At 38.4% G+C, this 16,598-nt stretch overlaps 1 protein-coding gene across 1 annotated transcript in view; it reads right to left on the bottom strand.

Annotated features, from left to right (window-relative positions):
• The window catches only part of LOC121863411 (peroxidasin-like), a 180,262-nt gene that overhangs the window by 21,538 nt on the left and 142,126 nt on the right, over positions 1 to 16,598 (bottom strand). Inside the window, exons 19-21 of the mRNA XM_042362044.1 lie at positions 15,577 to 15,810; positions 9,589 to 9,796; positions 3,926 to 4,108 (exon numbers count right to left, since the gene is read on the bottom strand). Coding sequence (XP_042217978.1) covers positions 3,926 to 4,108; positions 9,589 to 9,796; positions 15,577 to 15,810 — 625 coding nt within the window. The remainder of the gene's footprint in view (positions 1 to 3,925; positions 4,109 to 9,588; positions 9,797 to 15,576; positions 15,811 to 16,598) is intronic.

Below are 16,598 nucleotides of genomic sequence, written 5' to 3'. Positions count from 1 at the left end.
CATTCATGAATTACTCGTTTCAACTAATCAATGGGAAAATATATATTGGAGAGTCATTCAGCATCAGTAATCGTAAATATTAGTCATCTGACTTGTGGTCATTAGGCGCACCTGAGTCACTTGGCCTCATTATGAGCACCTGAGTCACTTGGCCTCATTATGAGCACCTGAGTCACTTGGTACCATAGCACCTGAGTCACTTGGCCTCATTATGAGCACCTGAGTCACTTAGCATCATGATTAACATACAGTGAGTCACTTGGTGTCTGGTAGTAGTCTTTACTGTACTGTGTTGATATTTCATGATAATATCATTATTGATTAAAATTTACACAACACACATGAACTGCCTATCTTATATGCTCGGTGACCTCCAACTGTGACCTTGACCTTTAAGACACATGACACATCATCTGGTAGGGATGCACATTATGCTACTGTTTTATGATGATACTATCATTTGTTAATATATTCTGGATCAGAGACTCAAAGAATTATTCACATGCAGGATGAACTTTGACCCCAAAACAACATGGATACACAATATATCACCTGGTGGTGCTGCATCCTGTGTTAAAAATGTTTCATGATGTTATTCATTTGGATTAAAATGTTTCAGAGCAGATAGAAAAGCCTGATTAGATTGTATGTCCAATATTGACTTTCACCTCAAATGTCCTGACCAAAAATTAGAATGAAACAAATTTAGTTTTGTTCTGCATACAATAATACACAATAACATTGAAGATGACAACCTCTGCTGGTACTTAACCCGTAAAAGGTCAGATTATTATACATACATTGGTACACCCCCCCCCCCCGATTGGTAAAAACCAATTTTTTGTTTTATGGCCCAAACACCCCAAAATGACTTAAAAACAAGAAATACGAGTAAAAGTGGCAGCTCACCACATTTAAATGTGCTGAGCAGCATTTAAATCCTGGACTGGTGAACTATTGCCAAGCCTAGGAAGTACTGAATGCTCCTGGAGATAAGGAGAGCAGCAACCCTCTCCTCCAATTCCCACTCATCGTTGTCACTTTCCTTTTGTTCAAACACATAGTCCGGGTCACTATCATTATCATCACCTTCAATATAAGATGCTTCTCTGTCAATACCATGTTCATCTTCACCTCTACCAAATAATTCAGAGTATATCACATCCTGACAGAATGACAAGTTATGTTCATGTGCCATGGCTATCGAGACTCTACTGTGGAGTCCCGCGGCCTTGACTGTGGGGAGAGAAGGGAGGGTGGGCTCCTGCTGGGGGGTCCTCAAAGTCAAGTGGTGGGAAAGGTTTACACAAGATGCCAGACACCACCAGCCAAAAGATTATGGTAGCTAGACTCAGTTTCAATGGTGGGAGAAAAGTATATTTGGAAAACGTTCTAGTACGTGAATGACCAGAGATGGTAATATCGGTGATCACGTACTTGAATGATAATGACCAGTTATGGGTGAAGAAGGCTTACCAAGGAACAAAAAATATCAAAATGGTATAAGAGTAGAAGTATGGCTATTAATTTAAGACCTACCAAACAAGACTTGTAGAACAGAAGAAAAAAATCAAACAGCTTCATACCTAACCTAAGAATGCCTATAAAACTTCAAAATGTTACTGTTCTACACTGGTTACTTTTTGCATAATCCTGCTAACTGACTTGAATGGGAAGGAACGAATGGACAAAAGTACAGCTGGATAGATGGACAGTTGCAAACCAGTATGTTCAATGGTGGCCGGAAAAGAAGTTTAAAGGTATAGATACACTGTATATCAGTAGTATCTGAACAAGGAAAAAAATTTGGTCAAAACTCATTCACCTACATCAGATAGTAGTTCCAATGGTACAACTAAAATTTCACCCATTAAGTGAAATTGACCTCAGGATCACTATCTTGAGCTACTTAAAATGAGACAGGAACCAGTACATCCTGTCCCTCTTTGCCCTGTACTGACAGATCTCCCACATCCCACAGCTTATAATGCTGGACCTATTCACACCTGTTGGGTAAGATATCAACTCTTTTCCTAAAATAAGATCAGCCATGAAATTAAGTCCACATTGCAAGTGCAATCCAGCAGAGTTAAACCAATGCCATTAGCAACAATCTCAGTAATTGAAGTATATAATCACAAAAGTGGTTTATACACTATCTTGCAGCTGTATTGCCAGTAGTATACTGTAACTACAATATTTCCTTTAAATCACATGCCCAGGTAAAGGAACAGATACACATATTTCTTAACATACAGTAGGTCAAGTTGGAAGACAAGATAAACAAACAACTCTTTAAGACAATTGTAAACACTCTTGTAACACAATAATAACACACCTGCCCCTATACAACACCTGGGACTGCAACAGTCAAACTTGGCAATTATCAAAAATCATTTGTGTAAAAGCACTTGGTTGCTCATAGACTAAACTGAGTCTTGTTAATATTCATACAGCTTACTTGGGTGGCTGGAATTGAAGGGGTTGATTAAACATTGGTGTTTTCTGACAATTAACAACCCCACTCATGATGATGAGAATGGGACTAAATGCTTTCAGAATTTAGCAGTAACTGCTGAGCCCATTGGGTTTCTTTTAGAAACCAGATAAGATGTGAAAGCATAAACTAATATTCAAAGTCATTCACTCATATGTCTGGGTTCAGCAAATCATGGATATTAACCTGTGTACAATAAACCCTCTGTATTCATGAGTTCCAAGTATTTATGAATGGCCTAAAATATACTTACCCTTATGCACGACTCACTGACTTTCAGTATCTACAAATCCATCACCCTAACCACTTTTCTCATCCCAACACTGAGGACATAAAGAGGTGGTGTGATGTTATATTTGGCTTGTCAGTACAGCAGAGGCATGCCAGTCCAAGTACCTGCTCTGTCCTTCTTTCCTACTGCAGTTCCCAAACTGCAAACACCTTGCTGCATCTCTCAGCTGGCTATTATGAACTTGTGTTAGTTTTTACCTATTTCTTCCACTTAGTCATGGCTTCTAATTACAAAATTAATGGGGAAGGCAAGAATGCTAGAAAAATGAAAGATGTGATAATTTAGAGATAAAATTAATGTGTTGACAGGCTGGCTACAGGTGTGAGTGCCTCTGCAGTGGGAAGGCAATTTGGTGGTCAACTGTACATAAAGTAAACGACTTAGTTCTTAGGAAAAATAATGCAGTCTTCCACAAGTTTCTCATCCAAGAAGGAAAGGTTTGCTCCTGACTTCAAGATAGTGAAGGGTATGTTATCCCTTCTCTCCTGGACCAATGCCTCAGGGAAGTGTATGGTCTAGTTCAGGCTGCTGTATCATGCTTGAACCCATGTGTGCTCTAGGAGATGAACAAACATCACTTGCCTGTGTTTTGGTGAGAGAACTGAAAGGTCTGGGTCACCACAGACATCTTAATGGACTGGAAATTATAGCAAACATCCAGTATATTCCAAGGGTTATGTAAAAAATGTTGTATGTCCTTTTTTGTAAATCTTCTGCTGTGGGTTTTGGAAGTTAAATGTCTATCTGGTGCCCAGTGTTTATCATTTAATATGCACAGTACTTAATTTTCCAACATACTATTGTGACAGTTATCTGGTAACAACATATTTCAAGTTCAGTCTTTAATCACAAAATGTGGCACCTACAAGGTGGTACATCACCTATTGTACTGAATGACTCACCAGACTGTTGCTCCTGAGTGGTTGCAAAGAAGATATTATGTACTTTTCCCCCTATGCTCAGTCTGACCTGGAAATATAACCCTTTTCAGTGTACCAAGGTATCCAAATTTGTGAATTCTGCAATTGCAAAGTAACCCTAAAAAATGCAGAAAGCTAATTATACTTGTTACTACAGAAGGAGTGTCTCAGCCAGACAAAGTTATACATTATCTAGTTTATGAGTGGACTTATGAACCATCAATATAAGAAGTGAGTTGATTGATCTGTTCCCTAGGCAATACAGTATTGAAAAACACAGAAGTCATCCCAGAGCCACAGATACCAGAAGAGCGGGTGAACTCCATACAGCGATGAGCGGTTCGTGGGTCATCAGGAGGAATCTCAATTGGGAAACAAGGTGATGCATAATCACATGACCTGAAAGCAGTTACAGAAATAATGTTTTCTGTAAATATGTAATGAACATAAAGTGCCTAATTTTTCATTCCTTGTTCAATGTTCAGGTCAGAAGAATACTTTACGAGTAATCATTAATAAATCTGGTTTCTAAAGTAGTGATATATATATTGGTACTGTATTATAAGTTTACATTAGTTTTGGATAAAGTTTTTGAAGCCACCTTTGCTTCCATTTGTTTCACAGGCATATGATTGTTGAAATAGTCATCATTATGTAGAAATCCAGGTATTAATATAAGAAAAACTAATTCAAGATGTACTGAAATAAACTGAGACAATTAGAGACTTCCAAGAAGCAACATTATGAATGAATGAACAGAGAAGATGGCACCACATAATTTATTAGAAAGGGCATGCTGGTGATGGGTGGTAGTGACTTAATAAAACCGAGGGACCTCCTTATGGAAGAGCGATACAGTAAACCCTCAACACATGAGGGCTTGATGTTCATGATTTGGTTTATTCATGATGGGTTCTCAGTGTATGTATTTAACACTAATGACATATAAAAATCTGACTTTTTATGGATTTAACCCTTGGTGTAATCATTATTTTAAATGGGAAAATAGGAACTAGGGTTGGGGCCCAAATAACCTTCCACATTTGCCCTAACATTACTGTTAACATAGCAAAACATTCATTTAACCACCTCATTTATCCCAAAACTTGCTTAAATTTACATTTGATTGAGTATAATCACATAAAAGCTACAGCATAAAGCTAGAAAATACCTATTTTGGGTTGTGCCTCTTGCTCCCTCATTATGCTGGACACGTTACGGAGGGAAGATATTACCTCCCTGTATAAGCATAACCCACAACTAATGGTCAGTTGTTTGGCTTTGCTCTGAAAGTGTCAATTAGCTCTACCTCCATTGCCTGCCGAATGATTCATTAAACTTGATAGCTCTAGCCATAAAAGATAATGAGCCTTCACCCTCAACACACATATCCAAAAGCTCCCCTTTCTACCTTTTTACTTGAGAATATAAATTTTCAAGCTACAGTAATATGTCCTTTCCTCTAAAATCTTGGTAAAGACTCCTTAAGGGCAACAGTTTATGGGGTAAGGAGAGCAGACATGTGATGCTTACAGGACCATATTATCCCTCTGCACATGGAGCTAGATACCCCTTGTACAGTGTGGCATGGTGGTGTGTGGTTTTGGTCACCAAGTCTGTCACGCTCTCTCTGACCTTTAACATGTGAAGATCTTGGAAAATTTGTCCATCTGCTAGTGCATTGTACAGTAATACCCTGGTTTACGTTGGGATGTGTTCTGAAAGTGCAACAGTTATTGAAACGACTTTAATCAAAGAAATTTTTCCCATAAGCATCAAATGGAATAAGGGAGATCGTTCCTCCTGTTGCTACTTCACCATTTCCTTTACTTATTATGTTACCCCCTGCTTAATGGTAGTTTATTCAAATACACAAAATATAGTAGACCCCTGATATTCGCTACTATACAAGCAGTCCGATTTATGACAGGGCTCCGTTCCTGAAAACCCTTCCTAAATCACATCACATTTTTCCACCACCTCCCATTATAAAAGCTCAGATATGTTTCTACAGGAAAAAAGTCTTGATATGATAAAGAAAAAAAACAAGTTTCTAATATTCTTTATTGGGCAATAATAAGTTAAGTGAAATAGCTGTACAATGCAATGGAGGACATGGAAGGTACTGTGACTGTACCACTACTAAACTCCACAGAACACCTGTTTGTTTTATTAAAAAAAATAAAAATAAAATAAAAATACCGCTCCATTAACCCTTAAGAGGGTATATTAAGGTGCACTTTCCACTCAGGATGGGGTATATTTTGTGACACAGAAAACAGAGCAAATCACTTGAAGATAATGTTGTTCAAATACATGTAAAATGTGCCCTAATTGATTTACTGTATTTCATTTTTTACACTATTAGAAGCTGATTTTTTCCACAAATTCATATTTAGTCATTATATATGGGAAATAATATATATATATTATATATATATATATATTTTTTTTTGAGATATCACAAGTTGAACTGGGAGTAAGTTTTTCTGGCTCTAGAGGGAGCTGCCAGCATCACCATATATAAACAGCATCAACGCAGCTTTCGAAACAATAGCATGAAAAACCTAAACATCATATGCTGTCCATTGCCCTTTAAGGGTTAATATAATGAGCCTACAGGAAATATTTTGGTTTTTATCAGTTTAACACTTTCATAAGCTCAGTGTTATGTTTTATATCATCTTGTAAACAGTGTCAGCCATGCTGAATCATGCCAATTGACCGAGTCAGTTAATTATACCACTCAAGAACAATTCCGTTATTGGGAATATCCAGCATTGAGAAGTCCTTTAATGAAAGGGTTTACTGTACTGTACATAAATCATATATAACAACATACTCTACATTATGTACTGTACATGCAGGCAGGTGCGATGAAGGAGTTGGTGTAGTTAGATGGCTCAGGAGATGAAAGGGTAGGTGGCTCACGAGATGGATATAAAAAACAGGGCTAGTAAATTTCCCAAACAATATCAGGGCAAGTAAAAATATGTCAGGGCAAATAAATTTCAGAAGTCACAAGCCCGGGGCAAGCAAATCCTCAATACAATCTTCCCAGCCTGTTTAAAGTCCTCCCCCCCCCCCTCCCTGTACAGTGTTTCTAGTTCACGGCATGAAAGGGTAAAAGACATTAAACTTTCATATTTAACACACATATTGCTTTTGTATGTATAAATACACATAACACATCCACGTACATTAGATTTTTTTCATGTACAAGCAATGACTGTTATACGATGGACCTATATACTGTACACTCAATCAGTTTCACAATGTTAAAAAATTAACACCATTTACTGCTATGTGATGGCTAATGATCAATTTTGTGATGGTCGTTAAACCAATGCCTTTCCTGTAATGTCACTGCTATGAAAAAAGTGATGTGCGTAACAAGTGCGATCCACATGGGATGCGTGGGAGATTCTGCCCGTCCCCAGTGACTGCCACGCTAAGCTGTTGAATTGTGTCACGTCGCCCACAGGATGGTTTGTGTGTGAAAGAAGCTAACATTTGTACAGTGCCGACCAAAAGTCCTGTGCCAGGCAGTTTTGGCTAGTCCAGTTATGTGGCAACGTCAGAGACATAAATGCACTAACACAAATGGCGTTTGACAGAAACCCCAATTACGTGAGCACTGAGCAATCCATTATATGGCGTCTCTATGTGAATTTCCTCTATGAATTACACAATTTATCACTGATCAGTGGTAAAATGGGAGTCTTTTTTTCCGTATTCCTTTTAAAGTAACATTACCAGTGATATTGGCCACTGTCAGTCAGTAACTGAAACACATTGCCTCGATAACTCATGTCTATCACAAAAATACTTTCGAGTTTTAATGTAATACTTGTATGTATGTAATGTCTTAGGAGAAATAAATTACTTATGTTACAAACACACTTTTAATAATAAAATGCACATTGTGTCTGCTACACACCTGAATTATGGGAGTAATCCATTTTAGTGTGTGTCTATGTGCTCCTCCACTTTAAACTACACCACTTATTGGTGATAATATTTCTCTTATGTGAGTGCTGGGAGGACAGATATTATATAAAACACTATATTCATAGTAGAAAGGTTCATAATGGAGACTGGTGGTGGTGGGTATATTATCCCTCTCTTATTGAAGTTATTAATGATGCCAGTATCATTGCACATAATAGTAGATTGTAATATGGAAATAACGTTTCTAGGGACAATTAATGCCATTCACCACAACCTTCAACTTACCTGAGGTTATAACGTGGTTATACAGCAACCGTTCAGTCATTTCACCAACTACAACCATGGGATACCAACACCACGATACCTTCCAGAGGGAAATTCGTTGGCATGAGCAACTCTGGGTTAAGTATCAGCAAGATTGCAAGGCAGATGGGAGTCTCAAGATCGACAGTGCGGTGTTTGATACAGCGGTTTGAAGTGTCTGGTAATTTAACAGATCTTCCCAGATGAGGACGGCCTAGACTGACCAGCGCAGCAGATGACGCTAGGATTGTGGCAGACATTCACGACCATCCTTTCACCAATGCGCCGGCCACGATGGAGCGGCTGCACTTGGAGGTCTCGGCTAGTACAGTTAGGTGATGACCCCATGGAATTGGGATCTACCACATGGTCTCTACTGTCTGGGAAAGGTTAGAAGAACACCACCAGGTTGGGAGACTACAGTTCACTCATCAGTATGTGGGGAGGACCTGGACTTCAGGGCAACGACGGCCATCTTCACTGCTGGAGACCTGACAACACCCGTTACAACCGGCAGCATGTTTATCAAGAAGCCAGGAGTGGCCACGTGACCGTAAACATGTGGAGGCTGGACCAATTTCTACAGTGTGGGCTATGGCTTGAAATTAATTTTATATTTATGCAGCATTCTTTACACCTATCCTCCTGACACTCACATAAGACAACTCATCACTGATACATGGTGTAGTTCATAGAGGATGTGTACATAGACACACCACAGAATGGATTGTTCACATGATCGAGGTGTCTAGCAGACGGTGTGTGTGTGTGTGTGTGTGTGTGTGTGTGTGTGTGTGTGTGTGTGTGTGTGGAAGGCATTTCACCTGTTCTCGTAATTACATTGGTTCTCATCATTCAATTTAGTTCGAAGTAATTATTAATGGTATTCATTGGTTTGTTCCGGACATTGCTGGCAACATGGCAATCTAGGCACCAAATGCACCCTTTAAACCATTGGCCCAGAAGTTCTATCATGTGAGTTCATGTGTGCATGTATCCGACGTTATCACATAACCAGGTTAGCCAAAACTGCCTGGCACTGGACTTTTAACTGGGACTGTACATAAAATAATATATACTGTAGCAGTAAATGTGAGGAATAAATACAAATAATAATAAATGAGAAAAAAAAAATACTGCCTTGCCATTTGGCAATCTTGTCACTACGCACGAGACAGCGAGCCGAGATCCCCCATGACTTTCTCCCCCTACCCCGCTGTGTGTGTTAACCCTTAGGCCCCGGGTGACGTTCCAGAACGTCCGACTAGCGCGCCCTGGGTGACGTTCCAGAACGTCCGCCTATTTTCCCGACATTTTTTTTTTATTATTATTATTTTAATTATTTTTGGAAAAACTTATGTTTGTTTTTCTCAATTTATCCCTGCAGGGGGGTACTGCCAGCAGCACCCTAACCCGGGGCTTAAGGAAGTCCCACACACATAAGAAATTTGTATTCCCTTTAGGTATTTGTTTTGATAATTACTTTTTTGTGCATATTCTGTATGAATGACTGTCTGCATGTAACACAGTAAAGAAGCAGAAGAAAAAAAGAGTATCTACCTGAAATTGCAAGTTGACAAATAACAATAATGCAGCTGACAGTTGTTGAATTTTAAATTACTTACCTCTGACAACTTTCTCCATCATGAAAACTTTCTGAAGATATAGATGGAAGAGCGTGGTCTATATCATGGTCAAGAAACTGTCCCCACTGCATCAGCATATGTGTACAATGGTGATCTGGTGACACCTCCTCTGTGCTGATAATTCGTGATGAAACCAATCTTGCACTGGGCTTGAAGAACCCATGGTATCGTTTTGTTTTTGACCAACCTATAGATAAAGAAAAGAAATGGGAGATTGAATTGTAAAACTCATTCTGTGGTCAAGAACTACAGACAAGTGAGTCGTGTTTCCAGCCACATTTCATTCATTTATTAATGAGTCAGTGTTAGGTAGTCCTGGAAAGGAAAAAAAGGAAAAGATAAAATGATAATAAAATGACTACTCGCCCAGTACAGTATATTACCTAAACCTCAAAGACAGTCATTGATAAGGTGGTTGTTTCAGAGTCTATCATGGATGTGTGACCCTTTGATCTGGATCTGTGTATCTGCAAATACCTGTCCATAAAAATATAAAATAGCCAATCTATGTTCATTTCTATTTACTCAGCCTCTCCACAAATTTAGGAGGAAGGGAAACCGAGTTACTTGTTTGTTATCCTCATTCACAAATATGCAAATATGGATTTCAGCAATCAATCCCCTTTTCTAGTCACAAACTTTAGTGAATCACATTTTCCCAAAAGAACAAGAGAAAGGGAGGGGGAGGAGGAATAAATTACATACAGTCTTTTGATAGCAACCTACCAAGAAAGTTTCATTCATCAAACCACAACTTTTGTTTCTAAGGTTTAGTAGTAATTTCACATACTTTCCTGGACCACACAGTCTATACAGTGACCCCTCGTTTAACGAACGCCTCGGTTAACGAAATTTCGGTTAACGAACTGCCTTCCATAAGGATCTTCAATTCGGTTAACGAACAAAAATTCGGTTAACGAATTTCTTACGAACAGACCTCAACATGTTTTCGCTTGCACTGACCGGGCAACCAGCTTTAGTATCAGTCCGCCAATACATTAATCGGTTCTAGGGCTTAAATTCCTTACTATTTTAGTAAATATCAAGAAGTTTACACTATTCAATAATTTTAAAAGTTTAATATTCAATTTTTTAGTCATTTTAACAATTATTGAACATAATTGAAGGTAAAGTGACTAGTTTAATGCGCGGCATCCAGCCTCTTAACACAGCAAACAGGCGTTAGTCTCTCTCTGTTTTCACTGTAGGTAACATCTTGCTTGAGACTCTCTTCAACTAAACGCTTTTTTTCTGTGTTTCCAAGCAAATTATTGGTCATTTTGAAATATATTTTACATTGACAATATATAATGCAGTGCAGTGTTGATTTAAAGAAAATAATTTTGAATTACACCAAGAGAGCTAAAATTTTATGGGTGAAATGGCGCCATGGGGTGACTTCTCTTCCACCCCAATGCCTTCTCTTCTTCCTTCTCCTCCACCCCCATTCTAAATCCCCTCATCATCATCATCATCATCATCATCATCCAGGAGCCTTCTACATACACACCTCAAAGTAAGTGAACTTTTCTACCATTTTTGTTGAATTTAGGAAATTTTCGGTGAGCTGGAACCAATTACCCAAAAACCCATTGAAACAATGGTTTCGGTTAACGAACTTTTCGGTTAACGAACAACCTTCTGGAACGGATTGAGTTCGTTAACCGAGGGGTCACTGTATTAGGCAAAGTCTTCTGATGATAACCATAGATGAAGGTCTGAGATAATGGCAAGGGCTCTCTACATCATCATGATTAATGCTTTATGGTAATTTTCCACGCTTGCATGGGTCGGCTGCGATTACCTGATGGCAGCTGTTGGGTAAAACCAGAGTAGGATGTCGCCAGGGCACCAGCCCAGAAAATGCAGCAGAGACCAGGGGATGGGCACAGCTCTGGTGACCTGGTTGCCATCAGGCATGTTGAAGTAAAGTTTTCCAGCTGGATGCCCTTCCTAATGCCAACCCACAAAAAAAATATTTTAAGGACTTGCTCCACAGAAAGGTAACTGAAAATCAATTTCTCTAAGACCAAAAGCCCAGCAATGCAGTCTGGTACAGTCAGTCCTATGACCTCACATGACTGCATAAATGCTACAAGTTTCAGGTTTTGTCTTATAATACAGGAATAATCCACTTTAATGAAGGTGTTCAGTCTGGATTAAAGTATAGATTAACCCCTTCCTGAGTGAATACGTACATGCATTCTTCCTTTTCTTTAAGTTAAAGGGAGAAGGCTAGGTTCTGATTTTGTGGCTTGTGTAATTTTGTGTGTCCAATTGCGCTTCTACTTGCCCATACAGGCTGGGGGTGACACCCAAATGAAATATACCTCTGCTCATGTCTGGGTATCCAAGGCCTATGACCGATACTTATTCAAGTAATTGTTGTATTTCAGCATTCCCCTCTTTTACCACCCTCTCCCCCGGTACAGTTCCCTACCCTCCAGGCACCCTAATGTGTTCAGCACTGTGCACCGTATAACTATATGGTGCACAGTGTTGTATTATTCTTCTCTCTCCACTAATCCTCGCCAGAGTATTTTTTTTTTTTGAGTGTGGTGCTCTCAGTGAAAGTGATAGGTAGTATGTTTCTATCAATTATCAAGAAAAAGGAGGAGGGGAAAAAGACCGTAAGTAGTGATATGAATGAAGTGGATAAAGACACACAGTGAAGAGGAGTGTTGCTGCATTATTCCTCAGATTAGTTACTGCCAAACTCTCATTCATTTATTCATTAATATATATCCTCCATCATTTCTCCACTGAACCTGAAACATTCTATTCTTTTCTTTCTCTCTCACTCTATTGTCATCCTCTATTTCCCTATACAAGGGGTCTTCATTGCATGTTCTACTGATGTATGTCATTTCACATTTATGTTGATAACAAATATAAGAATATATTCTCATTTTATATCATTGGTTTCACATATATGCCATCTGCATCACCCACTGTTTCATATCAAGTCTGTGTATATCCGAATATGATGCATAAATATGAATAAAATACAATATACTGTAGTCAGGGATAGTCGGTGGGGCTGGTGGAAGGGAGTGCTGGTGGGACTGGGGCAACAACTCTCTCCCTTTGTCAACCACAATCCTTTCCTAACGACAGTATTCAATTTCGCCATAATCCCCATATTATTTAGGTTTATTTGGTGCCGGGTTAATACTACATTACAGTACAGGTAGTCCTCGACTTACGGCCTACTCGACATACGACCATCCGGACATATGACCGCCTCAGTCGTACCAAATTTTTTTCAAACTCCGTGCGTATTTTCTTGGACCGAAACGTTTCCGTCCCGTACAAGAGCGTCGTGTGGGCTGGGTCGCCGCGTGGTGTACAGCGTCCATGCCGTAGCACGCTCAGTTGGTGTTTGGCTGTCGTTGTTGTCGGTACTGATCGAGCTCCCATTTGCAACTGACTTCTTGACATTTCCCTTCAGTGAATCCTTCCAATAGAGCAAAGCAATAAAGTATTCCCAGAAAAAATGTCATGTATGCCATACGAGTAAAATCCGAGCCAAAGTATGTAAAGACACTTGCTATCAGTGTAATCAGTGTGACGTTGCTCTGTGCTCGAGCCCATGCTTCCAACAATACCACACCCTTCAAAAGTACTAAGACACAGGAAAGACTTTTTTAAATAGTGTATATATATATGTAAATATATGTAGGTAGTACACAGCTATCAAGCAAGGAAGATATTGGAAGTATAATGCGTTGTCTAATGGTAGACCCTGCTGTCATATGGCATCACAAAAATTGTGACCAAGTCCTAGGTTGCTGATCTAACTTTCTGCCTCATTTACACACAATTGCAGGGACTCAATTGTTTCTCTTACTCTTAACAACACAACATACATACTCTATACCATCTCTCATACTTGATTTTTTTTTTCATTTTTGCATTTATGGTTATTGTTATTATTAGTATTATTATTATTTATTATTATTGTTAATTATATGACCCCCCCACCCCTCTAGGCCCAGATGTGGGTCAGTGACCTGTGCCCAGGTGGGCTAATACAGATAAAAAAAATCTCATTATTTTAGGGTAGAGGCACTGTGACAGCGTATTTGTTATAAAACTGTACCATACAAATTTGTGCCTTACACAATAGCATATGTTATGTGTTGACTCCTAAAAAGTGCCTCAGTGAATAATATCTATATATTTGAGTACAATAAATAGTAAAATTTGTTTTATGTAAGTGATGTCTGAAACTCACAGCAGCATGTTTGCGTTGGAGCAGAGGCCTCTCTATAAGCTGCATTCTATTTAGAATTGCCACATGCTAGTAAATAAAAAATAATGATTATGTCTGAATTAAATTTTTCTATTCACCTACCTATCCAGTATTATATAATCACAAGTCTAGTATAAAAAAAGGTGGAAAAAAAAAAAAAAGTGGTATAAAATAAATTCAGTGAGATATGTCTCCCAGGTCACGCAGAGATCATGGCAACGTTGGATTTAAAATACCAGAGTTGGTTCCCATGGAATCGGAGACGCTACACAACAATTCCTACGATTCAGAACATAAGACTCGAGTTGCTACTTACCATTTCACATGATTTTAGACATCATTATCTAGCTTTTACAGCATAAAATGGAAATTAACTTTTTGGTAACCAGATGGAGGTATCTAGGTTTATTATATGGAAACAACACATGGGTGTGTTTATGGGTGACTCGAGTATCTTTAAACATACAATACAGTCTCTCCTCGACTGAACGACATATTCGACTTACGACAACCCGGACATACGACGGTCATGGTCGTATAAAGTATTCTTCACATTACGTATCTTCGAGTCCCCACTACTGCTGCATTTCACTCCCTGAAGATGATCCAATACCTTCAACAAGCAAGTATGTTAGCCTGTTTGAAGAAAGCGAACTTGATGACCCACCCAGCCCTGTCTCCTCCTCTGCTTCATCCAATTAATATAGTCTACTTGCTTAATTAAAAAATGATTGAGGCCCCATGTGCATTCAGCTGATTACAATAAAGGTAAGTGTACAGCAACACTTTATTCATTTTTCATTATTGATTACTTTTACTGTACTGTATTTCATTTTAGAATTTCTATGTATTATTTCCGCCTTTTCGACTTAGTCGTCTGGACGGAACCCCGTCATAAGTCGAGGAGAGACTGTATTATGGTTGCTAATAATATTCCCTGATTTTGACAATACGCATGGTCCGTGGAACATAACCCCCCTTGAATAGCAAAGGCTAACTGTATATGAAAATATTTTCCAAATTGGGCCTCATGTGCCCAATAATAACAAGAGGCCTAACAGGCCTTAATCCCTTGTGTATAGTAGAAGGTTACCTCCGAGCTCAATAAAATTATCTGAGTTAGCCAGCAGTACCCACCCCCTTCCCCACGGGGATAAATCAAGAAATAATCTATTTTTCCAAAAGTAAATAAAAAATGTGGGAATAGGCGGACGTTCTGGAACGTCACCCAGGGCCTAAGGGTTAAGAGAAGGCAACATTTGAAGCCTATGATCTTGGCTGCCACTTCAAAGGTAATGTCTAAGGTGACAGTGTCCACTAACCAAGCACATCCAATACCTTAGGAAAGAACTCACATTTTACATAAAAATTCTGAAAAAGTGGTTATACTTTAAACAGTTTTCATGCCGTGAAAATACTATATGTCATTACTCTCTAATTTGAAACAAATCTTTTAGGCATCATTATCATAAGTAACTTTCCTCCCAAGTTGTACTTTAAATACTAATGGTTTAGAAATACAAGTAAACTTTACAATTATCTGTAATATAAACAAGTTCAAGCTAATGTAACCTCACTTACTACATTCCTATAAAACTGAATTAATTCAACTTAAGATACTAATAATTTTTGTGCACTTAACAAATATAACTTAAAAGAACACACGTATAAAAATAATTTTCAACTTTAAATATATGTGACATGACACTTACCAATAGGTGTATTAAATCCATTTTCATAAATTGGACTTAGAATACGTCTGAAGCCCGTGAGTGAGGAGCCCCACAGAGGTTTGCGTAAGTTATTGCAGGTGCCATCTATGGTGCGGTACTTTGCATGGAAGCACATGTCATCACAGTAGACACTACGTCGGTGAGCCAAGCATCCAGAGAGATTTGTCAGCAAAAACAACTTTTCAGGAGAAAGAAGGTCCTGGTAGCTGAACGCTGCCAAGAGTGCAGCAAGGTGAGTTTATCTGCCATACCTCCACAAAATACTTATATAATACAGTACTGTACTGTAATAAACTGTAAAATGAATTTGCTAATTGTATAATATAAGATAAAAATTCCTATACTGTACCTAAAAGTGCAAATAAATCTTCTCAACTTGCTATGAGTGTGATACAATATATAGATATTTTTGAACACATGTTGATATTAGTATTTGAGAATGAAAAGCCAAGATTCCAAAGTATCATTACAAAAAATTCTACTAACTCTGCACTTTGACTTGACTGCCAAACATATAAAGCAAGTGACTTTGTTTCCACTGTAAAATAAAAAATAAAATAAAAAAGAAGTGCTCAAGCAGATGAGGAAAAAGAGGTTCATATAGGGAAAAGATGTGATGCAGGAAAAGTGAACTGTTTACAGAGTAAGTATTGTTTGAGAGAGTATCATGAACAAGAGATGGGAGGCCTAGAGAAGGAACACTGTCCTTTTGAGAAAACAACCCTTTTCTATGGTAGGTAAGAAGAATGGATGCTCCCAGATCAGAGGAAAATACTGGACAATATAACCTCCACAGGACAGATTTCAATATCTCATAATTCTGGAAATCTTAAACCTACTCTGTGCACATTTTGTATGGATAATTAATCAGTGGTATGCTGGGTATTTTATCACCAATATCCTTCTATTGATGATCAGATCAAGCAATAATGGTTAGTACTAATGGCAGTAATAGTTTAAAGTCCTGCCAGGAAAGTAAGCTGAGGGTAATGAAAAAAAAA

The sequence above is a fragment of the Homarus americanus genome, unplaced genomic scaffold (assembly GCF_018991925.1).
Source record: "Homarus americanus isolate GMGI-L3 unplaced genomic scaffold, GMGI_Hamer_2.0 scaffold40248, whole genome shotgun sequence".
Lineage (NCBI taxonomy): Eukaryota > Metazoa > Arthropoda > Malacostraca > Decapoda > Nephropidae > Homarus > Homarus americanus.
Note: the sequence above shows the minus strand (reverse complement) of the source record. Positions and strands in the feature narration are given on the sequence as shown.